Consider the following 11,868-nt stretch of genomic DNA (forward strand, 5'->3'; position numbering starts at 1 on the left):
CGGCGACCCCCGGGCCTGCTTCGACCCCGGGCGTTCCCCTAAGCTCCGCGCTGTGGGTGGGGTGGCCGTACCAGAAGCGGCTGAGAAAAAATGAATGGGGGTGAAGGGAGGAGGGTGAGCGGTGGGAGGGCGTGGGGTCCCGAGGTCGCCATGCCAGCGACCCGCCTTCCTAAGTCGGGCAAGGCCGACTGAGCTTGCCGCCCAATGGCAGGGCCGGGGCCCGGGAAGGAAACCACAGTCCTGACCTCCCCGCAGCTGCCAGAATAGGGGGTCCCCCTGAGAGGCACCTTAGGGCACCCTCGGTGCACGTGAGGGCTGGCGGTCCCTTGGAGAGGTCCTGCACCCTGCTCGGCTGGTCCCCAACGCGACGGGGGCTACGGTCGCGCCTGCAAGAAAGCTTTTGCCTCTCAATGAACCATCAGGAGCAGGACACCTGGGCATTCAGCCTCTTTTCCTTTTTCTTCTTTTCCCTCGTGTGTGTGTGTGTGTGTGTGTGTGTGTGTGTGTGTGTGTGTGTGTGTGTACACGCGCACGCCCCCACACTTGTCTCAGCTTTACCCTGTCCGGGTGCCCTGGGTTTAACCCCCCAAATTGCGTACTTCTGTGAGCGCAGGGACCCTCGTAGGACCGAGTGCTCTCCAGGAGCCAGGACGCCGCGCCACGCCCCGGGTGATGCTCCCCACTCCGCCCGGTTGCGCTCTGTCCTCCGGACTTCTCTTCGTGCACCCGCTCTTCCGAGCCTCGCTCTCTTCCCGCGCCCACGCGCCCCCTCGTTGGCCCCCTAGGGTCAAGCTTGGATTGTGTGCGTCCCTCTCTGGCTCGAGGCGTTGGCACGACGGTCTGATGGGGCTTCGGTGAGACGCGCAGCCCTGAACCCCACACACGCTGCGGAGGACACGCCTACGTTCGGGCTTCGCTTTCCCTCACCGCGACACTTGGCAGTTACCTGACAATGCGATGTGGGGGTGTCCATTGTTCCACCGCTTGTTATTGTGGAGTGTTGCTCATGTCAGTGGTGGAACTTAAAATTACACATTTTTTTTTAACTTAAAAGATAGAATGAATTCGTTGTGGGGGGTATGTGTTAGCTTTTTGTTAAAATCCCAGTTTGGCCTGCCAAACGGGGCTCATTCTGGGTGTTACTTTGTCTAATTTGCATCTGAGCATTCTTTTGTTTCTTGAACGTCAAATTAGAGATATCTGGGTGTGTACTTCGGGGTCCCGGTCGCGAGAAACTCTTACCAGGAAAAATGTTAAAAATCCTGGGGCGGCTATCCAGGACGCCGAAAAGCCAAGAGAATAGGACTGGTGAGGTTTCAGGGAGCGCTCGGCGGTACAGCATTCCCTATTCCCCATTAAGGATTTTTCCAGTCGCTTCCGAGAACGTACCCAGGTATACACAGGTGGTGAGCCCAAGCCCTCTGACCCGGTCCCAAAGTCTGCTGTGCCCACAGCGAACCTAAGACACCCGTGCAGCCAGGAGCCCAAGCCTGTCTGCCCTAACTCTGCTCCAGCCCCGGCCCCTACTGGACCGATGACAACACAAGTGTGTGAGCCTGGGTGTGTTTCACAGTGAGGAATACCATCCAATGCTGTTACCGGAAGGGAGAGAAGACGGGGAGGTCTTTGGTGGTTTTCAGTCTGAATTTCATCATAAAAAAATCTGAGAAATAATATGTGGATTGGAATTAGTTTGTTTTCTCTGTTTTGTCCTCTTGGTCTTTAATGAGAAGTAGTGAGAAAACTTTTTATGGACTTTAGAATATTCTAAAATTGCAGCCTACGTTGTAAATTGTACACCAAGAGAAGCTTTTTGCCTTCTGGAAACATATTTAAGTCCCCACCATTTCCTTTGGTGCCAGAACCATTACAATTGATTCACTGTTGGTCAGTTCATATCAAATAACAAGTTATATACCCCATGTCCTAAGATACAGTTTCACAAGTTAAGAATAAAATAAACAGAAAAGGTGAACTGTAGCCCAGAGTTATATTTAGAGGCAGCTATACTTCCTTTAAAGAAAAGTACTTACTCTGCAATGTTTCAGGCATTTAATTTTAAAAAAATGATATTCACAGGCATATATCCTCCAGAAAACAGATGTGAGAACATTATGTTAGAATCCACAATGCATATCTTCAGTGACAGAATAAAAGCTCCTAAAGTATATGTGAGGAAACTTTTAGTCTAGAATGAACTTCAGAACTAATGATTGTTATACCTTGTTAGTGACAAGGTGTAGGTTTCTTCAAATATACTATAGATGAAATCAATTATAAAAAGTGTTGTTGCTTTATGAATTTGGACATACCATAAGGCCAATAATGTTCCCTATATATCATAGTGTCTGTAAGACTGTAACATTATGTGGATAGAAACATTCATACATATCTCAGAAGAGCTACTCTTTTGCTAATATGATTTACCATTAGACTCCCCACCAGCGTGCTCTCTCTCTCTCTCTCTCTCTCTCTCTCACATACACACACACACACACACACACACACCCCTCTGGACATAGAAAAGGTTTTCAATGTCCCCTTTACCATCCTATCAGTCATCAAAATGGGTAAGGACTGACCTTTTATACATTCCTCAGGTATATTTTTGTGACTTCATTTACTCATCAAGACCACTCTGATATTTATTCTAACCTGGTTCACCTAGAAAATACACCAGAGAATACCTAACTCAGAGGCCCAGTCCTCAAACCTAAGGTAAGGAATTAATAAGTATTTGCTGATTGATTAGTATGACATGGCAACAAACTTACAAAGAGATTTTCCTGTCTGTTGTTTGAAATTAAAGTTGATTTTGAATGTTTTGTGATCTAACCAAACATGGGACTAAAATATGTGGAATAATTACTATGCTGAACTCATTATATATTATCTCATTTAATATTCACAGAATCCTATGAGACAGCTTCACATATGAAGAAAATAAGGTTTACACAAGCTAAGTTGCTAAGTCACAAGCTAGTAAGTATTGGGATTTGAACCCATCTTTCTGTCCAACTCTAGATTTGGAGTTTTTGACACTATGCTAACCTGTTTTAATGAATTCACTTTAACAATCTGTATTTTATTACAGGTTCACGTTTTTCATATTTTAACATTTCAGAGACTGTGATGCATCTTATAATGAATTCTTACAATTATAAATGACAGCTTCTTTTCCCTCAATGGTATAAAATAATAGTACATTTTCCAACCAGTGGTATATTTTGGTTATGTCAGGTTATACTGTAAAAGCAAATCATCAGAAAATCTCAGGGACTCAAAACAACACAGGTTTCTAATCCTTGCTCACACAAAGCCTGCTGTGTAACTCTCCAGAGCAGGGATCCTCCATGGGATGGCTTGGCATTGCACCTCCATACCATCATGTTCTCCTGCAGTCACTGCTACAGGAGAAGGCAGAGCCCCAGAGAATCTCACACCAGCAACTGAATGCACCATCCTGTCTGTGACGTCACTTCGGTCTCCAGTCCTAGAGTTAGTCATATGGCTGTGCCCAATGGCTAGGGAGGCTGGGAAGCTTAATCCTTCCAGTTTTCCCAAAGGAGAGGAGAACTGGATATGGGTAAGCAGTTAACATTTATACCACAAAGTCATCCTGATTCAATGAAATACGATCATTAGGATCAATTAATGTAAATATCAGGGATCTATTTTATTCAAAACCAGTGAGGAATGATTGGCTTGTGGTTTGTTGTATTGCACCTAAAACATGCTTTTAAAGTTTATACTCATGTCTAATTTCAAAGAACAACATTCAAAATCAATTTCAGAAAGAACATTATGAAACAGGATAGCTATAATGCAGGGGTTTAAACCCCCTCTATAAGCTTGCAGGGCTTTGAAACCTCCTGAAATCATATACAAAACACTAAGGGCATTTTTTACCCAAGGAATGGGTTCAGATCTGTCATCAGAGTCTCAATTGGGATTCATGATTTATTCACTCCTTTATTCAACAAACACGCATTAAGGGCCCATTATATCCCAGGCACTGTTCTGGGTACTTGGGACCCAGCAGCAGACATGACAGACAAATTCCCAAATATCACAAAGCTTGCAGTCTGGAGAGGGGACAATAAATAAGCAAGTAATAACAAAGATAATTTTAGATATAGATAGGTGACATAAAAGAACTATGTGATAGAAACTGGAATAGGGTTAATATTGGGGTTAGGGGTCTCTTAAAATGATAATGAAAGACTTTATGAAGAACTTTGACATGAAACAGGAAAGATGAGAAGGAACTGCCATGCAGAGATCTTGGAAACCTGGAGAAAAGTATCCTGGTCAGAGTTTTAAAGGAGTTGAAGAAAAGCCCAGCTGGTGTGGCGCAGTGGTTGAGCGTCAACCTATGAACCAGATCACAGTTCTATTTCCAGTTGGGGCACAGGCCTGGGTTGAGGACTCAATCCCCAGTGGGCATGCAGAAGGCAGCCGATCAGTGATTCTCTCTCATCATTGGTGTTTCTAAATCACTCTCCCTCTCCCTTCCTCTCTCTGAAATCAATAAAAAATATATTTATTTAAAAAGGCGCTAAAGAATGGATGTGCTTACCATGTTTGAGAAATGGAAAGGTATCTGGAGTATACAGAATGAGGAGGAGAGCGGTAGAGGAAGTAGTGAAAAAGGAATGCAGAGGCCAGATTATATGGGACCTGTGGTTCATAGTAAGGAATTAGAACTGTATTTTAAGAGAAATGTGGACAAGTGCATAGTGTAAAGAAACCCTCCTTTTCATGGGAAAGCCTATGTTTCTTTATGGCTCCACTATTTGTACATGTCATTAACCCTGCCATTAAATACCAAGTTCACCCAGATGGGCACATCCCTAAGTGAGGATTTCGGTTCCATCTTGCTGTTCAAAGAAGATACTTGCCTCCTTTGCCATGGTGTCAAGGAGAAGACCATGACCTTCCCAGAAGAGTGGGGGCCTTCCTTCAGTCACAGGGGTATAAGCAGCTCCCCAGCTTGTAGCTTCAAACAGGCTCAAGGTTCTTTACAAGAGAATAAGAGGCTTCATCCTTTCATGAGGTCTTGCACAAGTTATTTTAGTCTTCATTTGTGAAATGAGAATAGTAAGTTATATTTTGGAATGTTGTGTTAAGGCTATATAATGCCCATTAAAGTGAACTAAAAATAAAACTGTGCAAATGACTGTATGCAAGAGAGTATTATCTGCTCTTCAGAGGATCATTATTGTTTTACAATAGCCTAAGGTTTATATTGTTGACCTTAAAAATTAACGTTAGTGGATTAAAAAACTGTGGTACATCTACACAATGGAATACTACGCTGCTATAAAAAAGGAACTTTTACCATTTGCAACAGCATGGATGGAACTGGAGAGCATTATGCTAAGCAAAATAAGCCAATCTGAGAAAGATAAATATCCCATGATCTCACTCATATGTGGGATATAATGATCAACATAAACTGATGAATAAAAATAGATCCAGAGACAAATGGCAGGGGAAGGGGGTGGGGGTTAGAGATCAACCAAAGGACTTGTATGCATGCATACTAGCATAACCAATGGACACAGACACTGAGGTGGTGGGGGTTTGCCCTTGGGGGTGAGAGAGACCTGGTTGGGGTGGGGGGTGTCAATCGGGGAAAAGGAGATGTATGTAATACTTTAAACAATAAAAAATAAAATAAAATAAAAACAGGAAAAAAATTAAAGTTAGTTACATAACCAGCAAACATGGGTTTATTCAGGAACAGCTGAGAATTGCAATTCAGAACATGCAAGCTATAGCAAAACCATAGGCAAGTCCAGAGAACCAAGGAGAAGAACATTCTTTCATAGAGAAAAGGGGATAGTTGGGAGGAGCTATTTACAAAGTGTACATGGGAGTTCGAAGGTTCTCATTGGCTGGATTATGGCAGTCTCTCATTGGCTGGGCCTTTGCTGGGGGAGGAGAAAATCTTCCTTCTTCTTACTGGGGTAGTAGAGTAGAAAACATCTTCCTGTTAGAGATGCAAGGCACAGTCTCTTGCTATTTAGAACAACTGACTATGAGTGGTAGGGTGTGAGAGCTCTCCCTACAGGCTCCAATCTTGGTTGAGGTCTCCTTTATTAATTTTCACAATAGGTACAGACTGATGCAGATGTATGCCAATGTAAGGAAATCTGGTACATGAGTAATAATCACCTACTCAATAAAAATGTTCTTGATTTTCAAAATAACGTACTTTACGATTTCTTTTATTTTTTTAAAATATATTTTTATTGATTTCAGAGAGGAAGGAAGAGGGAGAGAGAGATAGAAATATCAGTGATGAAAGAGAATCATTGATGGGCTGCCTCCTGCATGCCCCCTACTGGGCATCGTGCCACAACCAGGGGAATGTGTCCTGACTGGGAATCAAATTGTGACCTCCTGGTTCATAGGTTGATGCTCAGACCACTGAGCACACCGGCCAAGCTCAGGGTTCTTTTTAATAGCAATTTGCTAGAATGTCATAATTTTAATTTATAAAAATGAGACTTTTATATGCACTTTCAAAAACATTTCAACTGTACCTGTTAAAACAAGTATGCCAGTATCCATAATTCAAGGAAAAGGTTAATTCAGTTATATTTTTTTTAATTCTTATCCATTGAAGCAGAGATCAAAGCCCTGTATTTATTTACCCCAAGCATCTCTATAGTAAAAAAAAAAAAAAAAAAGTTAAGCTCAACTATCAACATGTATGTCTGAATATAACAGCTTTAGGTACAGTAAGCCTGTGGAAATAAATGAAGACCACCAAAAGAAGAACAAACAAAGACTTGTTTAGAGCAAGGAAGTCAGTCACTATCACTTGCATTTGGCAGAGAGTCAAAGGTAGGCATGGAAGTGGGAAAGCTTTAGAGTGGGGGAAAAAAAAGGCTTTGAGATTGTCCACATGCGGAAGCTGGATGAGTTCTAACCAGAAGATGGGCTACCTAGAAGCACGGCATCCTATGTGACCAGTTTGGGGCACATATTTGGCTTTCTCTAGTTGGTCCTGAGTTGGAAGGTGGTGGTGGTGAGGAACTGGGAAGCTGGCCGTCATTGACCAGTCCTAACCATGTGGGCAATTGTGGCAGAAAAGGTGGTTTGTCTTCTCTGGCTTGTTGCTGCAGAGGTTATGAGTCAGAGTTCTATTGTTTTATATGGTCTGGCCATTGTCCATTTGTACAGTTGATCTCTCCAGCCATTAACTATAAAATAATTTAGGTCAGACAACTAACAAGAAACTAGATCAAAGTATAAGGAAGTTTTCATTTGTGGTAAGATAATATTTTGCTGTATTAAGAAGTGTTTTGTTTTATTGTATCTGCTAATTTCTTTCTATGCCATGCACTCATTCAGTCAAACTAGACTTTGGCATCTCTTGTTTCAGGGTAAGAATGTTATAAAAGAAATTCACAGAAAAATATGAGTTGTCTACGACTTTTGAGATTTAAATGGACTTGTGAAATTCGAGGCAGGGGAAAAATAGTTGGGAGAAAAAACATTTTCCTTTCTTTGAGTTTCAAAAGTCTAGATTTTTAGTATCAAGACCCAATGACCTGCAGGATTTGTATTATAAAGTTTATACTGTGAAAAGTAGATTTGGGGGGGGGGGGATGGTAAGCCAAAGGGAGTTTTTCCCCAACCCAGAAAGAGATCAAAATTCTCTGTGGTTGAGAGCAAGTAGGAGCAAAGGAGCTTAGATGAAGGAAGATGCTTCACTGGAACACTTACTAGGTTTGAAAGAATCCGAAGGCAGTGGGCAGAAAGCAAAGAGCAGAGGCGACTTGTGCCTCCCTTCCGAGATGGAGCCTAGAAGAGTAGTGAGTCTTATAGAACAGAATAGCCCAACACTTCACAGGCAGGCACAGTGGGGGTAAGCACAGCAGTGTGAAGAAGCCTGGGCACAGATCAGGGGTGGCGGGGCATATATACTTACCATAATGTGTGTGTTCCATGTGTGGCTGAGAGTGGAGCAAGTGTGGCTCTGAGACTGGACAATTGCGGTAGTCCTCTACCCACAATGTTTAATTAGAGACTCCACAAAGACTTTCTTATCAAAGGATGTCAGGTGAAGAGGAGACTGGCTGAGGAGTAAATGCCACCCACTCACCTATCTGCCATGTGGATGCCAGCCCGTGAGAAGAGCGCAGGGGGTGGGCATGAAAGAAGACCAAATCAACTGAGATTATCTGGAGGTTTCATTTCTACCATCGAATATAGTAGTTTTGTGAAACAGAAATTGAGTTCAATGATAAAGAAAAATGTACCAAATGTCTGAGCTTTTTATATCGATACTTATAGCTCACACATATATTTACCCTATACCTCAAATTTGCTTTCAAGCAATTAAAAAATTGAGTTTTCTGACTTTTGAAGTAAATTTGAGGCCTTATCTGCCTAATCATTTAATATTTACGTAGTAGCTCTCAAATGAAAATAGTTTCTTTGTGTTTATGGCCTTAATATCTTAATAAGACCAACTTAAACACAGAACATTTTCAGTAATTAGTCAAAATTCTGGTAAATATAAAATTTAGCTTAGTATCTGAGTTATCTTAAACTGTCATTGCCTTTCTTGATGGTATCCATTCATGAAATCAGAACTCTTGGTTTGATTTATGTAGATACTAATGTAAACTTGCAATAATAGCATATTTCCTTTAGCTAAATCATCAAGTGCCAGTAAAATTATTAGTCCTCTGACAATTCTGTTGAGTGATATCATCAACTATCATGTATTGAAAACCTGCTATAAGTCAAGTATTTGGGACACATTATGACATTTATGGCTCATAACCATCCTCGAGAGTACAATTGTCCCCACTTCACAACTCAGGATAGTGAGGCTGAGCACAGGGTCACACTAGAAAGTGGCCAATCCAGGATAAAAGTCCTCAGTTTGCCAACTCCCAGACAGGTGAGGTATGCTTTCACCTCTCATAGCATGCCAACATGGTAAATTAACTTTTCTTTGTTTTAATTCACACATGGCTGTTATAGAAATTACAACAGCCATGCCCAGCCGGCATGTCTCATGGTTGAGCATCAACCTATGAATCAGGGGGTCACAGTTCAATTCCCGGTCAGGAAACATGCCCGGGTTGTGGGTTTGATCCCCAGTGTGGGGCATGCAGAAGGCAGACAATCAATGATTCTCTCTCATCATTGATGTTTCTATCTCTCTACTCCTCTCCCTTCTTCTCTGAAATCAATATATCTACACTAATAAAAGAGAAAGATGCAAATTGACCATACCTTCGCAACGCCCACCAGCCAATCAGGAGTGAGTACACAAATTAACCCAACAAAGTGGCGGGTTAATTTGCATATGCAGGTGCTGAGCAGCCGGGGAGGGGTGGGATGCTTGCGTCGTTGCCATGGCAATGACGCAGGCGTGCTGCACTGCCCCAGCTGCTCCAGGCCTCTGGGCAGCATGGGAAGGCGGAAAGGCGGCTCCGGGCCTAAGCGAAGGTGGTGCGGGCAGCCAGGGGAAGAAAGGCCCATTCTTGCACGATCGTACAATATTACAACAGCCACAACAAAATATTCAACCCAGGGGTCCTCAAACTATGGCCCGTGGGCCACATGCGGCCCACCGAAAACATTTATCTGGCCCGCCGGGTGTTTTTGCCACCGCTGTGTGCATAGGAATTTGTTCATAGTTTTTTTAAAAACTATAGTCCGGCCCTCCAACGGTCTGAGGGACAGTGAACTGGCCCCCTGTTTAAAAAGTTTGAGGACCCCTGATTCAACCTTTCAAAAATAACATACTACATTTTCATATTCTCAAACCAAATATGGTATTCAGTAAATGGTTACAGAGGATTGATATCTATGTTTTGACCCACCTCCTTTGAGAAACATTACATGTAGTGAGAAACATTTTTCTTTTATAGAAAATTTGTCTCCAATGTGCTGTTGGGCCATAAGTTGTCTCTTTATTACATCCCAGAGGGAGGAAGTTGAGTGGAAAAGATTCTGCAGTTTAACTATGAGAGGACATTATACATGTCAGTGAAAGAAGAAAAATTCATCAAAAGCTAACTAGATGTATTAAGGATTCCATAATAAGTCTAGGGATATAGGCTGTGCATTTGTTTGTTTTTTAATTGCATTCAAGCTACTAAATCTGTATAGCAAGCTGAGGCAAGATTCATGCTTCAACCCAGTTTTACCCTTTCCATCTGAAGTCAGTGGTTTTAGTACAGCTCATCTTTTGAAGGCCTGAAACTGAGACAGAGCTGTCACAGACAGACAGAGGAGAGAAAACCCAGGTACAGTGACAGGCAGCTGCACTCCCCACGAAAGTCTCAGGATACACAGTGTGGGAAGGCACTGAAGTCCTAAACAAGAAAACAAAGCAACCAAACAAAAACCCAGCATGGGGAAAAAATGAAATGTCCTGGCCAGGTAGCTCAGTTGGTTAGATTGTGGTCCTGATACACCAAGGTGGCAGGCTCAATCTCCAGTCAGGGCACATACAAAAGTCAACCAATGAATGCAGAAACAGCAAATTGAGGTCTTTCTCTCTCCCCCCTCTCTCTAAAACGAATAAATACATTTATAAAAAAAAAGAGAAAAGGAAAAACAAAGTGCCACACTGAACATAGAGTATATACTGAGGCGTTTTTTATGTGGTGAGTGGTAGAGTTTTGTGGCCTGAACACATGGACAATTACATAGAATTTAGTAATAAAAAAGCCACTATTTATTGAGTGCTTCTTTATGCACCAGGGACTGTGCTAAATACTTTACAGAGATTGTTTTATTCAATCCTCACACCATTAATATAACTGTTGGTTTGGGTCCCATTTTACAGATGAGGAAATTGAAGGTTAAAAAAATTAAGCATTTGCCCCGTAAGTAGACTAGCAGTCTGACTCCAGAGTCTAGAACTCTCTCTGCCACCTTGTAGTACCAATGTATTGGCGATGGCTCTTGCTTGCAAGCAACAAAAACAAATGCTAAAGAAAAAAATATATTGGAGGAAGGGAGGCTCATAGATTCCAAAAGACTGAGAGAACAGTCATGGGACACAGACAGGAACCCAGGGCCTCAGGAGGCCAGGCCACACAAAGTTTCTAACCAAAATGCTGCCATCTCTGCTTCTACTGTGCTACTCCTTCTAGAAACTACCACTGGACATCATACTGGCCCCATGAACTGCCCCAAATGCTCTCCCTTCATCTCAGGGTGCACAGACCTCGGTGGGAGGGTTCACTGCCAGGTGTTGGGCCCCTACTCCATCTTCCAGGGTGTGGGGAGAATGAAAGTCAAACTCTGGTTTCCACAGTGGAAGGCAAGCTCTTATATCCCAAGATCACACTCAGTAAAGAATTCCCCCCAATACAAGGACAGATGCAAGGATTTTGATAGGCAAAGGAACTTTACAGTGTCCTCCCAGACTACCCATGATAGCCACTTTGCAGCAAATTATTTCATGAGGAAAATAAATATAGGTCTTTTAAAACAATTTTGAAAGGTCAGGCAAGGTGGAATTGTGCAAACATTAAATTATTGCAAATCAGAACCTGACTGACCTAGAAATTCATCCTAATGATGGTATTTGCAATCTCTAAATGTAAACTTTGAAAAGACAAATTTGGTAACCCCCATATGCTAAACACCAATTAATTACAATGTTTAGGGAATAGAATGTTCTTGTTAACTTAAATTTTTAACTAAATGTGATTAAGCCTTTAAAAAGAACCACAGACCTTTATATTTCAGATCTTGTCACTAGAATTCTTAATAAGATATTTGGGTTGTGAAGGTTTTGCAATGCCTCAGAATTATTAATGCCACCATTTGTCATTATAAAGTACTAGGGGCCCGGTGCACAAAATTTGTGCACTGGGG

The 11,868-nt window shown here is 42.2% G+C and overlaps 1 protein-coding gene across 1 annotated transcript in view; it reads left to right on the plus strand.

Annotated features, from left to right (window-relative positions):
• PDSS2 (prenyl (decaprenyl) diphosphate synthase, subunit 2) overlaps positions 1–11,868 on the plus strand; it is a 249,588-nt gene that overhangs the window by 748 nt on the left and 236,972 nt on the right. The window contains exon 2 of the mRNA XM_014531279.1: positions 3,402–3,586. Coding sequence (XP_014386765.1) covers positions 3,402–3,586 — 185 coding nt within the window. The remainder of the gene's footprint in view (positions 1–3,401; positions 3,587–11,868) is intronic.

This window comes from Myotis brandtii, unplaced genomic scaffold (genome assembly GCF_000412655.1).
Source record: "Myotis brandtii unplaced genomic scaffold, ASM41265v1 scaffold8, whole genome shotgun sequence".
In the NCBI taxonomy this organism is placed as follows: Eukaryota; Metazoa; Chordata; class Mammalia; order Chiroptera; family Vespertilionidae; genus Myotis; species Myotis brandtii.